The 19383-nt window shown below is 42.9% G+C and overlaps 1 protein-coding gene across 1 annotated transcript in view; it reads right to left on the reverse strand.

Annotated features, from left to right (window-relative positions):
• Positions 1-19383, reverse strand: part of LOC144769211 (uncharacterized) — a 279582-nt gene that overhangs the window by 121079 nt on the left and 139120 nt on the right. Inside the window, exon 5 of the mRNA XM_078653237.1 lies at positions 18-68. Within this exon, the coding sequence (XP_078509363.1) occupies positions 18-68 (51 nt within the window). The remainder of the gene's footprint in view (positions 1-17; positions 69-19383) is intronic.

A 19383-nucleotide genomic window follows, 5' to 3' on the forward strand; every position in this document is an offset into this window, starting at 1 on the left:
GATACAAATATACTTACCACAAGATCAAGCACAGGTTTAAGAAGACCAAGAAGACAAGACGCATCTTTCTAAAAGACAATGTAAAATAAATAGTTACAAGAAAGAACAAAAAAGGCGACTTCACTTGCATAATATACCATTTCAGTTTTCAAAAACGGTATTAACCTTTTTAGATACATGCATCTTAACTCTAACTGAAAGGGGGCATGCAACATTGTATGATAAATAATTGGCATGTAGATAATATAGCAACATGCTTTGGGAAAGCCAATAGGTCCCGCCTTTGGGACATATCTACTTTGGAAGCTGTAGAGCATCCCACATACTTTTCAACATGGCTAAGGAAGAATATTTTGAAAACCCTGTAATGCTGTAGCTCAATTTATTTCGAAGGCAAGCAGAACAAGAATGCGCCTACAAAATTACAATAGCCTTGTTTTTTTATTTACTAATCCAAGTTGAATCGCAAAAAAAAGAAATATATATATATATATATTCACTGAAAAAACCATAGGTTATAGACCATATATAGTTAGGACTTAGCATTTACAAAACCTTATTTTACTCACACAAAACCATTGAAATTCGCATATATAGTTTTCAACATGGCTAAGGAAGAATATTTTGAAAACCCTGTAATGCTGTAGCTCAATTTATTTCGAAGGCAAGCAGAACAAGAATGCGCCTACAAAATTACAATAGCCTTGTTTTTTTATTTACTAATCCAAGTTGAATCGCAAAAAAAAGAAATATATATATATATATTCACTGAAAAAAACCATAGGTTATAGACCATATATAGTTAGGAATTAGCATTTACAAAACCTTATTTTACTCACACAAAACCATTGAAATTCGCATATATAGTTAGTTGCACTAACTATATATCGCGCACCCGCAATCCACTGCTGATCATGTCACATATTACATCATTCATGACATGGTCAGTGACATCACTGATGACAGCAGCATTGCTCTGACTGGCAAAGGTGGAGTGTTTTCTAATTCAATAGAGCTGCAGCTGACCTCCTGGGTGTGTGGAAGCCATTCACTGGGCTAGGGACATACCGCCTGATGAAACATTGAAGTTATACACCGTTGATGTCAAGGTGATGTGAACGGAGCACCACAGTATTTATTTTTCGTCTTTCTCGGGTGACGGGAGTAGCGGGTCTTGAAAGAAATACTCGATAGGTGGGATACACCTACGGGGAACTTCAAGTAAGGTTCCTGCTGTCCCTGTCACTGAGCAAGCTAGACGCAAGCACCTGGGAGACGGAGAGCGTGTGTGAACTTATTCCTAAACAACTAGCGAGTACACGCGCACAGCGTTTGCAGACCCAACATTCTACAATATGACGGGAAATTTGGATGCTCGTCGCAAACAGACGGCCATTAAACTATTCTTCACGGAGACAGGCAATCGCATTGAAGATGCACAAATTTCGGCCAATATTACTTTGGAAACGAATTTACAGACAAAATTGGGTATGTTGGAGAAACTATACAGAAAAGAACTTTCCAAATGGTGGTAGGCAGAATCACTGCAAAGGTATATCGATGTAAAAAGAGTACCAAGAGGACTTCGAATTTTTACCATCCCCACCTATGAGGATCCTGACCAAGAAATGTTAGAAGAATGGTCAGACAACTCTGGGAACTGCTCGTACATCATGATGAAGATACTGGTGAAATATGCCATCAAAGATCGTGCTAAATTATTACTGGAAATTGAAAAATTGCTATCGGAAGTCAGTCTTATGATGTCCAAAGAAGCATTAGATGAATATCAAATAAATCTGGCAATAAATATGGACAAACTTGAACAGGAAATCACTGTAAAAAAACAACGCAAGTTTATTCGTGATTTCAAAGACTACCAATCGGGGCGTACTCTAACTTTCCAGAAAAAATACGATCATCTTTTTGATACAACAGGGATGGCAATCACAAGCTCTGCTTCAATAGGCGGCTGCCAAGAAGTGGTAGAAAGCCATGTATCTGACGGGAAAATATCTGAGGGCTCTGTCTCATCCAACAGTGAGACTGTCCTGGAAGCTGCAATGGATCCAAAAAAGAAGCCAAATTTTTTGTTACAGTTCCAGATGTTAAGTCAAAACAGGACAGAGTCGTTTCAGAACGTGGGAAATCAGAGAGGTCGAGGGCGTGGAAACAGAGGAGGAACCAACGCAACAAAAAAGCAAAAAAGAGGGGGTACAAACGTCGCACAAGCTCCAATGGGAATGGCAACAAGGAGCAAAAAGCAGAAATGATCATGACAGTTGTAAATTTATCAAAGCGAATTTTAACCCAAGACGAAAGTGATACTTTGGCATTGGGTTTATCGTTTTGTCCCTCTCAAAATTTGAATTTTGCACAAACACGCATAGACCTCTTCCTCTTCTCACGCAAGCTTAAACTGAAGAAGTGGTTCTGCACCAAACCCAAAGACAAAGGAACTGTGAGTAACATTAATGTTTCCAGTAATCTGGATGTCAATGATGTAGAATTGTTGCATGAGCTACATATGGATGAAGTAGACACAGAGACTACACCTGAATGGGACACATGGGGAACTGAGAGTAACATCAATCCAGGTTCCAATTTCAAACCCAAAGTCACATTTTTGCCAGCAATTCAATGTGATGCAATTGATGTGTTTGAACGGGGGGTTTTAAATGACCTGTTGAAAATACGGTACAACAAGACATCCATTGGTAATAAGATTCTGTCAAACAAACAATATATGGCATTAGAAACACTCAAATGGGACCCTGATATTGTCATTAGACAATCTGACAAAGGGGGTAATGTTGTAGTGATGGACAAGGACAAGTATCTCTCAGAAGGTATTAGACAACTAAGTGATGATAAATGTTACAGCATATGTAATAAAGACAAATTGTTAGAATCTCACACCTTGTTTAGAGAACTTCTGCTGGAATGGAGGGTCAAAGGGCTAATAGAATGGGAAGAATATCAGTATTTATACTGTGCCCATCCTAAGATACCTATCTTATATCTTCTCCCCAAGCTACACAAAGACCAGCTGAATCCCCCGGGTCGCCCCATAGTATCCTCTATTGGATCTTCATTGGAAAACACTTCCAGATATATAGATCACTATCTAAGACCTTTTGTGATCGCCTTACCATCTTACATTAGAGACACTACTCACTTCCTCAGTACCATCAATGAAATCCATTGGGAGTCTAACTTTACCTTGGTGACTTTGGACATGAGCAGTCTTTATATGAGTATTAAACACAATTTGAGAGTGGCAGCAATAAAACATTTCTTGAAAACCAGATCAATTTCCTTACTCTATCACTCACAAATGATTGTGGCAATGATTGAGTTTTGTTTAACCAACAATTTCTTTTACTTTGATGATGTTCTGTATCGCCAGTCACAGGGCACAGCCATGGGGACCTGCTTCGCCCCCAGCTATGCCAACCTCTTTATGGGCTGGTGGGAGGAGCAGGTCGTCAGGGAAATGGCAGAATTTGACAACGTGGCCCTGTGGCTGCGATACATTGAAGACATTTTTCATTTGGAATGGGGATGCCATTTCAGCGAAACAATTTGTTGTTGATAAATTAAATAACAATGGTTTCAACTTACATCTAACAGAACACATCAGTCAGACTTGTATGGAGTTTTTGGATGTAAAAGTTGAAGTGAGAAATGACAGACTAACTACAAAACTCTTCAGAAAAAGTACAGCAGGCAATAGCATCCTCAGAGCCTCAAGCTGCCATCCTAAGAACTTACTGTACAGCATTCCGTATGGCGAGTTATTACGCGCCAAGCGGAATTGCAGTACTTTGGAGGGGTTCAAAGAGGAGCAAGATGTTATGTGTCAACGTTTTTTGAGCCGAGGGTGCAGCAAACAGGTGATTAATAGAGCGACACAACGTGTCGATACCAAAACGAGGGAGGAATTGCTACATCCAAGAGAGACAAAAGAGTCAACAGATACAGTCAGATGTATAACTACCTTTACAGGTCAGTCATATGAAGTTCACAAAATCCTTAAAAAACATTGGCATGTTCTGAACACAGACGAACATTTGAGAAAATACCTCCAAGAAAACCCTCAGATCACTTTCCGTAAGGGAAGAACTTTACGTGATGAACTCAGTCAAAACTATGTCACCGAAAGTGGTAAGAGAAAAAAAGACACGCGCAGTGGTTTTACTTGCTGCGGCAAATGTAAAGCGTGCAGAAACAGTAGGAGTTGTAAAAGTCTGACTATTCTGGGGACTGACAGAGAATTTATCATTCGCAAACATCTTACATGTAATACTCCATACAGTGTGTATGTACTGATATGCCCGTGTAATAGATGGTATGTGGGGAGCACCAAACATGAGGCCAAGAAGAGAGTATTAGAACATCTGCGAGCCATACGCTCCCACAACAAACTGTATCCTGTCGCGAGACATTTTTTCGAAACACACATGCAGAATGAAACCTTGTTACTCATGGTGGTAATAGATTCTGTGGATCTGGGTATAAGAGGAGGCAATTATGAATTATCCCTTAGAAAACTGGAATCTAAGTATATCATAGATTTTCAATGCTTGCACCCAATGGGACTTAACATGAGTGAAGAATTGAAGGTTCATTTATTTGAATGAATAATGTACAGAATGTTATTTGTAGAGTTGTCAGCCGTCTGTTTCTGATTTTAATATTTTAATTTTTCAGATTAATGTGGAGGACTAATGGCAATTGCATGGCATGACATGGCAATGACTTCTGACGGATCAGGAGTATGATAGAACCAAGGACTTCATGATATTTATGATGATGGAATTAGGCATTTTTTAATTTTAGGCTATCAGGACAATATGAATTAGCCCACTTGGGCGCAACTTGTGTGGATGAATATTCAATTTTGAATTATCTATGTAAAATATCAAACTGATCAAATAGACAGGGTCAAAATACGCTATTGTCATGACGTGCACATTATCGTATGCATAAAGAAATATTTGCACACTTGTTTTATAATGAAACTTGCACGTATGCATAAATACAGGCCTAAACAAGTTTGACATTCATTTGCTTTTAAACAAGTGCATGTATTTTGGATACGATATATGACATATTATGTATATATTCAATGCGATTTTGACTAGCCTAAAATGTCCTCCCCATTTACTTGGGTTATCACATGACCTACACGTTGGGTGTGTTTTGGGAATTTAAGAATGGTCGTTTGTTGTCGACCAGACGAGCGTGAACAAGCCGTAAAGGTGAAACGCGTCGACTTTTTTCCTGTCAAGAATAAAGGATTAACTGCAAACGCTGAGTGTCCAGGTCTACTTCTTGATGTGAGAGGTATTTGGAGAGAATTTCGAGGCTGGCCAGTGACCTTACCTGGACCGCTCACGACAGCAGCATTGCTCTGACTGGCAAAGGTGGAGTGTTATATATATATATATATATTCACTGAAAAAACCATAGGTTATAGACCATATATAGTTAGGAATTAGCATTTAAAAAACCTTATTTTACTCACACAAAACCATTGAAATTCCATATATAGTTAGTTGCACTAACTATATATCGCGCACCCGCAATCCACTGCTGATCATGTCACATATTACATCATTCATGACATGGTCAGTGACATCACTGATGACAGCAGCATTGCTCTGACTGGCAAAGGTGGAGTGTTTTCTAATTCAATAGAGCTGCAGCTGACCTCCTGGGTGTGTGGAAGCCATTCACTGGGCTAGGGACATACCGCCTGATGAAACATTGAAGTTATACACCGTTGATGTCAAGGTGATGTGAACGGAGCACCACAGTATTTATTTTTCGTCTTTCTCGGGTGACGGGAGTAGCGGGTCTTGAAAGAAATACTCGATAGGTGGGATACACCTACGGGGAACTTCAAGTAAGGTTCCTGCTGTCCCTGTCACTGAGCAAGCTAGACGCAAGCACCTGGGAGACGGAGAGCGTGTGTGAACTTATTCCTAAACAACTAGCGAGTACACGCGCACAGCGTTTGCAGACCCAACATTCTACAATATGACGGGAAATTTGGATGCTCGTCGCAAACAGACGGCCATTAAACTATTCTTCACGGAGACAGGCAATCGCATTGAAGATGCACAAATTTCGGCCAATATTACTTTGGAAACGAATTTACAGACAAAATTGGGTATGTTGGAGAAACTATACAGAAAAGAACTTTCCAAATGGTGGTAGGCAGAATCACTGCAAAGGTATATCGATGTAAAAAGAGTACCAAGAGGACTTCGAATTTTTACCATCCCCACCTATGAGGATCCTGACCAAGAAATGTTAGAAGAATGGTCAGACAACTCTGGGAACTGCTCGTACATCATGATGAAGATACTGGTGAAATATGCCATCAAAGATCGTGCTAAATTATTACTGGAAATTGAAAAATTGCTATCGGAAGTCAGTCTTATGATGTCCAAAGAAGCATTAGATGAATATCAAATAAATCTGGCAATAAATATGGACAAACTTGAACAGGAAATCACTGTAAAAAAACAACGCAAGTTTATTCGTGATTTCAAAGACTACCAATCGGGGCGTACTCTAACTTTCCAGAAAAAATACGATCATCTTTTTGATACAACAGGGATGGCAATCACAAGCTCTGCTTCAATAGGCGGCTGCCAAGAAGTGGTAGAAAGCCATGTATCTGACGGGAAAATATCTGAGGGCTCTGTCTCATCCAACAGTGAGACTGTCCTGGAAGCTGCAATGGATCCAAAAAAGAAGCCAAATTTTTTGTTACAGTTCCAGATGTTAAGTCAAAACAGGACAGAGTCGTTTCAGAACGTGGGAAATCAGAGAGGTCGAGGGCGTGGAAACAGAGGAGGAACCAACGCAACAAAAAAGCAAAAAAGAGGGGGTACAAACGTCGCACAAGCTCCAATGGGAATGGCAACAAGGAGCAAAAAGCAGAAATGATCATGACAGTTGTAAATTTATCAAAGCGAATTTTAACCCAAGACGAAAGTGATACTTTGGCATTGGGTTTATCGTTTTGTCCCTCTCAAAATTTGAATTTTGCACAAACACGCATAGACCTCTTCCTCTTCTCACGCAAGCTTAAACTGAAGAAGTGGTTCTGCACCAAACCCAAAGACAAAGGAACTGTGAGTAACATTAATGTTTCCAGTAATCTGGATGTCAATGATGTAGAATTGTTGCATGAGCTACATATGGATGAAGTAGACACAGAGACTACACCTGAATGGGACACATGGGGAACTGAGAGTAACATCAATCCAGGTTCCAATTTCAAACCCAAAGTCACATTTTTGCCAGCAATTCAATGTGATGCAATTGATGTGTTTGAACGGGGGGTTTTAAATGACCTGTTGAAAATACGGTACAACAAGACATCCATTGGTAATAAGATTCTGTCAAACAAACAATATATGGCATTAGAAACACTCAAATGGGACCCTGATATTGTCATTAGACAATCTGACAAAGGGGGTAATGTTGTAGTGATGGACAAGGACAAGTATCTCTCAGAAGGTATTAGACAACTAAGTGATGATAAATGTTACAGCATATGTAATAAAGACAAATTGTTAGAATCTCACACCTTGTTTAGAGAACTTCTGCTGGAATGGAGGGTCAAAGGGCTAATAGAATGGGAAGAATATCAGTATTTATACTGTGCCCATCCTAAGATACCTATCTTATATCTTCTCCCCAAGCTACACAAAGACCAGCTGAATCCCCCGGGTCGCCCCATAGTATCCTCTATTGGATCTTCATTGGAAAACACTTCCAGATATATAGATCACTATCTAAGACCTTTTGTGATCGCCTTACCATCTTACATTAGAGACACTACTCACTTCCTCAGTACCATCAATGAAATCCATTGGGAGTCTAACTTTACCTTGGTGACTTTGGACATGAGCAGTCTTTATATGAGTATTAAACACAATTTGAGAGTGGCAGCAATAAAACATTTCTTGAAAACCAGATCAATTTCCTTACTCTATCACTCACAAATGATTGTGGCAATGATTGAGTTTTGTTTAACCAACAATTTCTTTTACTTTGATGATGTTCTGTATCGCCAGTCACAGGGCACAGCCATGGGGACCTGCTTCGCCCCCAGCTATGCCAACCTCTTTATGGGCTGGTGGGAGGAGCAGGTCGTCAGGGAAATGGCAGAATTTGACAACGTGGCCCTGTGGCTGCGATACATTGAAGACATTTTTCATTTGGAATGGGGATGCCATTTCAGCGAAACAATTTGTTGTTGATAAATTAAATAACAATGGTTTCAACTTACATCTAACAGAACACATCAGTCAGACTTGTATGGAGTTTTTGGATGTAAAAGTTGAAGTGAGAAATGACAGACTAACTACAAAACTCTTCAGAAAAAGTACAGCAGGCAATAGCATCCTCAGAGCCTCAAGCTGCCATCCTAAGAACTTACTGTACAGCATTCCGTATGGCGAGTTATTACGCGCCAAGCGGAATTGCAGTACTTTGGAGGGGTTCAAAGAGGAGCAAGATGTTATGTGTCAACGTTTTTTGAGCCGAGGGTGCAGCAAACAGGTGATTAATAGAGCGACACAACGTGTCGATACCAAAACGAGGGAGGAATTGCTACATCCAAGAGAGACAAAAGAGTCAACAGATACAGTCAGATGTATAACTACCTTTACAGGTCAGTCATATGAAGTTCACAAAATCCTTAAAAAACATTGGCATGTTCTGAACACAGACGAACATTTGAGAAAATACCTCCAAGAAAACCCTCAGATCACTTTCCGTAAGGGAAGAACTTTACGTGATGAACTCAGTCAAAACTATGTCACCGAAAGTGGTAAGAGAAAAAAAGACACGCGCAGTGGTTTTACTTGCTGCGGCAAATGTAAAGCGTGCAGAAACAGTAGGAGTTGTAAAAGTCTGACTATTCTGGGGACTGACAGAGAATTTATCATTCGCAAACATCTTACATGTAATACTCCATACAGTGTGTATGTACTGATATGCCCGTGTAATAGATGGTATGTGGGGAGCACCAAACATGAGGCCAAGAAGAGAGTATTAGAACATCTGCGAGCCATACGCTCCCACAACAAACTGTATCCTGTCGCGAGACATTTTTTCGAAACACACATGCAGAATGAAACCTTGTTACTCATGGTGGTAATAGATTCTGTGGATCTGGGTATAAGAGGAGGCAATTATGAATTATCCCTTAGAAAACTGGAATCTAAGTATATCATAGATTTTCAATGCTTGCACCCAATGGGACTTAACATGAGTGAAGAATTGAAGGTTCATTTATTTGAATGAATAATGTACAGAATGTTATTTGTAGAGTTGTCAGCCGTCTGTTTCTGATTTTAATATTTTAATTTTTCAGATTAATGTGGAGGACTAATGGCAATTGCATGGCATGACATGGCAATGACTTCTGACGGATCAGGAGTATGATAGAACCAAGGACTTCATGATATTTATGATGATGGAATTAGGCATTTTTTAATTTTAGGCTATCAGGACAATATGAATTAGCCCACTTGGGCGCAACTTGTGTGGATGAATATTCAATTTTGAATTATCTATGTAAAATATCAAACTGATCAAATAGACAGGGTCAAAATACGCTATTGTCATGACGTGCACATTATCGTATGCATAAAGAAATATTTGCACACTTGTTTTATAATGAAACTTGCACGTATGCATAAATACAGGCCTAAACAAGTTTGACATTCATTTGCTTTTAAACAAGTGCATGTATTTTGGATACGATATATGACATATTATGTATATATTCAATGCGATTTTGACTAGCCTAAAATGTCCTCCCCATTTACTTGGGTTATCACATGACCTACACGTTGGGTGTGTTTTGGGAATTTAAGAATGGTCGTTTGTTGTCGACCAGACGAGCGTGAACAAGCCGTAAAGGTGAAACGCGTCGACTTTTTTCCTGTCAAGAATAAAGGATTAACTGCAAACGCTGAGTGTCCAGGTCTACTTCTTGATGTGAGAGGTATTTGGAGAGAATTTCGAGGCTGGCCAGTGACCTTACCTGGACCGCTCACGACAGCAGCATTGCTCTGACTGGCAAAGGTGGAGTGTTATATATATATATATATATTCACTGAAAAAACCATAGGTTATAGACCATATATAGTTAGGAATTAGCATTTAAAAAACCTTATTTTACTCACACAAAACCATTGAAATTCCATATATAGTTAGTTGCACTAACTATATATCGCGCACCCGCAATCCACTGCTGATCATGTCACATATTACATCATTCATGACATGGTCAGTGACATCACTGATGACATCACTGATGACATCTCAAATGACATCACTGATGACATCACTGATGACATCTCAAATGACATCACTGATGACTACATCCAGTGACTGTATAATTCTGTAAAGTTAAAATATGTCTTACATATTGAAGAATGAGTGGATGTATAAGTGTCTTGATGAAGGATTTAGTAGGGGCATGGCTGACTGTATGAGTGACTGATTAAATGTGTCTCACTGAGTGCATGGGTTAGTGACTAAACTGTCTTAATTTGTGCATCATTATGTCTGTTGTTCTGTAAACTGCTGCATGTGTTGATCATTAGCTATATGATTAACTGTATGGGTTATTGATTGGTTGCCCAAGCATTTGTATGGGAGACTGAGTGTGTGTGTGGGTGGCTGGGAGGTGTATGACTCTCTGCATAGATGTGTGAGCAGTTGATTGACTAGATGTATGGGTTCAAAAGTGCATGTGGAAACAGCTGTATGGGCGGTTGACTGTGTGCATGAGTGTATTGGTGAGTGAATGGATATCTCAGTGCTACATGTCAAAGTAAGTACATATGTAAAACACAGTACATGTGAGAGTTGACATATATAAATAACTGTGCATAAGAGCCAGTGAATGTGTGAGTGGCTGTATGGATCATTGTGAACTTGTATCCAGGATTGTATAAGTGAGTAAATATGTTTTAGTATATGTTTGAATAAGTAAGGTGTGTATAACTGTATAGTTGAGGAAATGGAGGTGTGATTGATTCTTTGCATGACTGACTAAGTGTCTGAGTAACTCCATGGATGAGTGACAGTCTATGAGTGTCTGTTTACACTGAGTGTATCTAAGGTTATATTAGAGTCTGAAGAGGTTCATCGTATTATCACACGAATGATGACATCAGTGATGTGATCAGTAATGTCAAATGAGATGTCATCAGTGATGTCATCAGTGATGTCATTTGAGATGTCATCAGTGATGTCATCAGTGATGTCATTTGAGATGTCATCAGTGATGTCATCAGTGATGTCATTTGAGATGTCATCAGTGATGTCATCAGTGATGTCACTGACCATGTCATGAATGATGTAATATGTGACATGATCAGCAGTGGATTGCGGGTGCGCGATATATAGTTAGTGCAACTAACTATATATGGAATTTCAATGGTTTTGTGTGAGTAAAATAAGGTTTTTTAAATGCTAATTCCTAACTATATATGGTCTATAACCTATGGTTTTTTCAGAGAATTTTCAAGGTTTTGTAAATGCTAATTCCTAACTATATATGGTCTATAACCTATGGTTTTTTCAGTGAATTTCAATGGTTTTATAATAGCAAATATCATAAGCTGTCGAATGTCAAGTACGTGGTAAGTGAAAACATTTTCGTGTTTATGCACACTGATCTGCTTTGAATGGTGCCCCCCCCCCTCATTTCTATTAGGAGTACTCTCTCTTTGCAGATAGTGAAAGGTAGTTAACGCAGGCCTTTGCCCCCGTTGTAATCCGTCGTGCCTGCTTCTCTCTCCATTTGATTGATTGTTATCCAAGTATTTACTGTTTTAGAATTAGTTCACTTTGGTTCATTCTCTATTTACAAACAAACACAGAGTCGCAATATTCTGTTTAGTCTTTGCAGATAACGAAAAATCGTGTAAAAAAAAAAGAAAAGGAATCGAGCAAAATCAGTAGGCCACTAATGGGATCTCTTTTTGACCTCGCTAAAATAGAAACATTAGGAACAACCCCTCATGACAAATACAAAACTAGTGAGATGAACTGAACTCCACACAATGATGGCTGCAAAACAGCTCGGCTCTGCCACCCACCCCGCCCAAAATAACGATAAAGAGCGGCTGCCATGATTGGTTGCGGAATGGCCACGACGGAGCTACGAAATGATGCTGCTCTCATGCTAACCCCAGCTTCAGTCTGAAACATCCAGAAACACTATAGACTACCAATTCGATCAGTTCCGGTAGCGCCCCAATGTAACCCGGTAGAGAAGAACTAGCCCTCCCCTCTTTGACTGATGGTTCTTGTTGCCTGTCCCTTCTGTTGTCATTTAACAGAACTATTTAGCCTGCTGAAAGGGGTTGTGTTTCGACTGCTGGTTGGTGGAGACATTTTGACTATATTCTGGACCTGCGTTGTCGCGTAATGCGTCATATGACGCGCCGCGTTAGCGCATCCGGAAGTCATCCGGGGCGCGCAGCGCGTAACGTAAGCATAACAAGTCATGTGACTTGTTAATAAAACTTTTCATTGGTTCATTTTACTTTTCTTATTGTAATGATGAAAGGCTTGGTCATATGACCTAAAAATTACGCTTTTCATTACTTCCGAACATTATTTTTTCTTAAATATATGTTATAATGTTCCAGGCTAATGTACTTTCCCGGAAATTTTACAACTGTCCTGCAAGTAAAATATATTCTTTTTTCGAGAAAAAGAGCGTTTCTTCGTCCCATGACGGGGCCGTTGAGCAAAAGAGGGTCGACCTGCTGTCTTAGTCGCCGATACGCCTGAATATGAGATTCTTATCGATCACTTTATGTTGCAGGAATAGAAAACACAACAGCCCTTGACCATTTATCTTTTCTGCGTTCCTTCGTATTATACCTTTTACCCTTCATGTAATTGGTCTGCTTTATTTCACTTGCCTTTTAATGATTCTAAAACAGTGACTATTATTAAAAACTTTACCAATGTATATACTACTACCATGTTTTCTTTTAAAAACCTTTATTGTGAAAATTTCATTATACAAATACGAGCCTATAACCACGTGGGCCGGCCACGGAGCAAACTGTAATCGTATATGATGAGTAGACATTTAGACTGTAGAGGAACGTAACGGGCGGGCCATTAGGTTGCAAGAACTAAGGTGTCTAACAGTTACGGAATCGATGGACGTACATTTTATAATTAAAATACGACAGGGCCAGTTACAATAAAATTATCTAGATATACATTTGCGGGCAAGTACCATGGGTGACGTTAATTCGAACTTTCAACAGTACAGTAATCAATAACACATCAGAACTTAATATCAATAGGGATGTCGAAATATTCAATCAATTCTCGTCCCCGCCCGCCATGTGCTTCAAAACTGCATACGTATCTCGTGATTTCAAGGTTCTGCAACCAGTACACAACAAGGAGTTACGAGTCCCATTTATTCCGGCGCCATTTTGGGCGAGGACGGGCAGGTCCAGGATATAGTCAAAATGTCTCTACCAACCATCGACTATGATGATGTTCATATGCTGTATTTATTAGAGTAACACTCATCTGTCCACATGAAATTAATTTGCCACAATCTAAACATGTCATTTTAATCTTTCCAAAGTTCTTCTAAATATTTGGGACCGTTTCCCTTGCCTCTGAAGCTCTCAGTGCCACTTCTTTGATGAATGTACTAGCAGGTCAGGGGTTCTCCTCCAAATCTCTCTTTTATGCAGCACTATAATTAATTGGTGCCTCCTCTCCATATGACGATGCATGGTATAGTTACCACAACTATATTTTTTTTCGGTTCCTCTGGAGAGTTCATCGTGGCAGATGAAGCGTGTAACGTACCGGGCATTTACCTTTTTTTGCATGTACAGGAAAGGAAAAAAAAATCGAGCGTCCGAGTTCTAAGGTGTCCCAGGGCCATTTTAGTGGAGGACATGATACAGCGATAATCCCCTGGATAAGGACACTTCCTTCGGGCACCCCACGCCGTCTTTCGGCGCAGCATTGTAGGATGGCCACACCAGTGCGGCAACTTGCTAGACACCACCTCGGTGCCATCCGGATCTCGGCGCCTTGTGTTGTCTTCCATTCCGAAAATATTGTTGGCAGCATTTTGACAGGAAAGATAAACAGCCGTTTGTGGCCCTCACTACACCGTTCTCCTAGTGAGTCTCACATTGTTACATTTAGGAAGAATGTTGAAGAGTAGTATGTTGAAAATCTGAAGCCATTGTTCTACAAACTCTCAACCAGCCTTGGATGGAAAAATCCTGAAGAATGTACAAACTGAAAACCAGTTTTTGTCTGTATAGCATCAGCAGCAACGCTTGAGTCAGCTTTGTGTGAAGCCGCCATTTTGATTCAATCAATAGCGTCCCCCTGCACACATTCAGGGACCTGGTCGTGTCTTCAGGTCAAACGGATTGTGGGACAAGATGCACAAAGGAAAAGGAAAAAAGTTCAGCCGGACCCCGGGAGGTGGCCGCCTATGTCATGGGCGATCTTAGGCCACACCAGGGCAATAGTGAAGCTGCAGCAGGTGCAAATAAGCTTCAGACAGTGTTACAAGCGCTGCTCAGAACTCTCAACTATGACACCACCTCGGTGCCATCCGGATCTTGGCGCCTTGTGCTGGTTCCGGCCTATTCACACATCGGTCCGCTACTGACGCCACCTCACAGGCCAACGGGGCACCCCACGCCGACTTTCGGCGCAGCATTGTAGGATGGCCACACCAGTGCGGCAAATTGCTGGACACCACCTCGGTGCCATCCAGATCTCGGTGCGTTGTGCTGCCTTCGGCCTATTCGCCACAAGTGCGCACGCAACTCAGCTGCATAGCGAGTGAAACACCAAGGGGCGCCCCACTGCAGCCGAGGAACCTCCATCTTGGGGGCGACGCACAGCATCACATTGCTTTCCAATGCAGTCAGATCCTCAAACAGCCCCCACTGACTGACGCGAACTCACAGGCCAACGGGGCGCCCCACGCCGACTTTCGGCGCAGCATTGTAGGATGGCCACACCAGTGCGGCAACTTGCTGGACACCACCTCGGTGCCATCCGGATCTTGGCGCGTTGTGCTGCCTTTGGCCCCATTCGCACATCAGTCCGCTACTGACGCCATCTCACAGGCTAATGGGGCGCCCCACACCGACTTTCAGCATTGTAGGATGACCACACCAGTACAGCAACTTGCTAGACATCACCTCGGTGCCATCCGGATCTCGGCGCCCCACTGCAGATGAAGTGCCTCTCAACTATGAAACCACCACGGTGACATCCGGATCTTGGCGCGTTGTGCTGCCTTCGGCCTATTCGCACATCGGTCCGCTACTGACGCCATCTCACAGGCTAATGGGGCGACTCACGCCGAGTTTCAGCATTGTAGGATGACCACACCAGTACAGCAACTTGCTAGACATCACCTCGGTGCCATCCGAATCTTAGCATCTCAACGCCTAGTGGTATCTTCCATACAGAAAATATTGTTACGCTGCCTTTGGACCCATTCGCACATCAGTCCGCAACTTAGACATCACCTCGGTGCCATCCGGATCTTGGCATCTCAGCGCCTTGTGGTGTCAGTCAGAAAATATTGTTGCGCTGCCTTTGGCCCCATTCGCACATCATTCCGCTACTGACACCATCTCACAGGCCAACAGGGCGCCCCACGCCGACTTTTACCATTGTACGATGGCCACACCAGTGCCACAACTTGCTAGACATCACCTCGGTGCCATCCGAATCTTGGCATCTCAACGCCTACTGGTATCTTCCATACAGAAAATATTGTTACGCTGCCTTTGGCCCCATTCGCACATCGGTCCGCAACTTAGACATCACCTCGGTGCCATCCGGATCTTGGCATCTCAGCGCCTTGTGGTGTATTCTCTTCAGAAAATATTGTTGCGCTGCCTTTGGCCCCATTCGCACATCGGTCCGCAACTTAGACATCACCTCGGTGCCATCCGGATCTTGGCATCTCAGCGCCTTGTGGTGTCTTCTACTCCGAAAATATTGTAGAAAATATTGTTGCGCTGCCTTTGGCCCCATTCGCACATCAGTCCGCTACTGACACCATCTCACAGGCCAACAGGGCACCCCACGCCGACTTTTACCATTGTAAGATGGCCACACCAGTGCCACAACTTGCTAGACACCACCTCGGTGCCATCCAGATCTTGGCATCTCAGCGCCTTGTGGTGTCTTCAAATCAGAAAATATTGTTGCGCTGCCTTTGGCCCCATTCGCACATCGGTCCGCTACTGACGCCATCTCACAGGCCAACGGGGCGCCCCACGCCGACTTTCAACATTGTAGGATGGCCACAGAAGTGCGACAACTTACTAGACACCACCTCGGTGCCATCCGGATCTTGGCGCGTTGTGCTGCCTTCGGCCTATTCGCACATCGGTCCGCTACTGACGCAAATTCACAGGCCAACGGGGCGCCCCACGCCGAGTTTCAGCATTGTAGGATGGCCACACCAGTGCCACAACTTGCTAGACATCACCTCGGTGCCATCCGGATCTTGGCATCTCAGCGCCTTGTGGTGTCTTCTAGTCAGAAAATATTGTTGCGCTGCCTTTGGCCCCATTCGCACATCGGTCCGCTACTGACGCCATCTCACAGGCCAACGGGGCGCCCCACGCCGACTTTCAGCATTGTAGGATGGCCACACCAGTGCGGCAACTTACTAGACACCACCTCGGTGCCATCCGGATCTTGGCGCGTTGTGCTGCCTTCGGCCTATTCGCACATCGGTCCGCTACTGACGCAAACTCACAGGCCAACGGGGCGCCCCACGCCGACTTTCAGCATTGTAGGATGGCCACACCAGTGCTGCAACTTGCTGGACACCCCCTCGGTGCCATCCGGATCTTGGCGCGTTGTGTTGCCTTCGGCCTATTCGCACATCGGTCTGCTACTGACGCCGCCTCACGTGCCAACGTATTTTCTCCGCATTTTATACCCTATGCCGCATAACAGGTCATGTGACTTGTTTATAAAACTTTTCATTGGTTCATTTTACTTTTGGTTTCCTAATGATGGAAGGCTTGATCATATGACCTAAAAACAACACTTTTCATTGGATGAAAACTTTTTTTTTTTCCCAAACGATGAAAGCCCCACCTTGTTTCTGGATGTTTCAGACTGAAGCTGGCGTCAGCATGAGAGCACCACCATCTCGTAGCTCCGTCGTGGTCATTCCGCGAGCAATCATGGCAGCCGCTCCCCACCAGAAGCCTGCAGGAGTCGGGGCCCCCAAAACTTTTGATGAATTCTCAAGGCGGAGGGGACGCTTTCGAGAATGGGGTCCAAGACCTAGCAGACAAGCGTCCGATTTCCAAGGTGTCCCAGGGCCATTTCAGTGGACCAGGCCCAAAAAGGAAAGAGCCTGCCGCCATTTTGAGAGTCCTGTGACAGCCGCCTATCGCTGCACCGCAAGAGTGGGCGCAACTCAGCTGAATTGCGGCTTTTGACACAGTGGACCAAAAACGGACGGAATGGCAACTGAAACGGTAAAGGGGCGCCCCACTACAACAGATGACACTCCACCTGGAGAGGCCCGTTCACGCCGCCTCCCCCGGGGCGCCCCACGCCGTTATTCGGAGCAGCATTGTAGGATACCAAAACCAGTGCGGCAACTTACTGGACATCACCTTGGTGCCATCGTTCTGCTGCCTTGGAACTATTCGCACAACAGTTTGCTACTGATGACCCACCCCCCGCGACGCCCCACGCCGTTATTTGCTGGGTGGCAACTTACTAGACATCACTTTCGTGTCATCTAGATTTCAGCGCGTTCTGCTGCCTTGGAACTATTCGCACAACAGTTTGCTACTGATGACCCACCCCCCGCGACGCCCCACGCCGGAAATCTGGACGTTGTGCTGCGTTGGGACTATTCGCACAGCCGACCGCTACTTCGTTGTTTTTCCCTAAAAATGTTTATATGTTATTACTATTTTTGTTTTCTTGTATATATTTATAAATTATTAAAGTTTTATAATCTTACTACTTTGTCGGAGTGCTATATATTTTTAATGTGACACATAATTGTAAAAACTTTGATGTACAAAGAGTCATCCCTGGAATCTTCCGCTTCACGCTCGGTCCCCTCCCCAATCACAATACAGGATGGTTTTCAGATAATAGCAACGCTTCTGCTGTGACGGATCTCATCGAGTGTGGGCCTTGATCTACTATAACTCCTTTGAAGAGGGGTGATTCTTTACAGCTGTGGCCATAAACTACATCTGCAGGGCTAGCTGATACCCTAGGACCAGCCTGGACAATCGGACACAGAGGAAAAGGAGTGTCAGAGGGTGCGGTAGTGAATAGGGCGAAAGGGAGGTGTCGGGCGGGCACATGGTGTGATTCTCAGGGAAGAGCAGCGCAGATGGGGGGAGGTTTATTACCCATGCATAAGACAGAGAGCGGGGGTGACCACTGCCTGGGGGAGATGCTTGCGAGGGTGGGGAGCCATGCTAAGGATCGACAGCGTGCACAGAGTGGGTCTGGTCAAGGCATCTAAAATGGCTGCCGTGCACGACAAAAGTGTGGCATTTGAAAAAAGACAAGATGGCGCAGACAATGTTTTTCAACACTTCCCGATTTCCTTCGAATCGAACGTTAACAGACGTTGGGGCATATTACCAAAGTTAAGCGATATTTATCCCTAACGATGCATTGCAAAGATTTTTTTACCGTCAGAAATTATCGCAGATAAACCTTGCTATTATCAAGGTTTATCGCAAATACGATAAAAAACGACCGCAATGCATTAATATCGCTGAAAACTCAGCGATATTCATGCATTACCGAGCTAATGCTCTTAGCCATGTTATCCACCTCCCATTGGATAACATGGCTAAGAACTGCTCAGGGCAGCTGTTACTTTTTGGAGATATTCCCGCTTATCTCGAATATTTCCAAAAGTTGATAATAGGAGATAGCGATGTTAGCGACTGTTTCCAGTCGCTAACATCTTGGCATGCCCACTTTGCATGTCATTAGTGATAAATATCACTCACATGCAAAGTGGGGCCCAAGATGGTCGCTATCTCCTACTAGCCGTCGCTAACTGGTGTTAGCAACAGCTAGGTAATACAGATATAATTTTATCTCCGCGAAGCGGAGCGCTGTTACATATATATATCTTGTTTTTGAACGTTAATTTCTCAAAATGCACTGAAGCACATATATTGAGACCTAGCAAAGGCACATCGGGCTACCAGTCCCTAATATTTTACCAAGTTTCGTGCAAATCCATTCAGCCGTTCGATTATTATTATTATTATTATTTTTTGCCCCGCGGGG

Source organism: Lissotriton helveticus, chromosome 7 (genome assembly GCF_964261635.1).
Source record: "Lissotriton helveticus chromosome 7, aLisHel1.1, whole genome shotgun sequence".
NCBI lineage: Eukaryota > Metazoa > Chordata > Amphibia > Caudata > Salamandridae > Lissotriton > Lissotriton helveticus.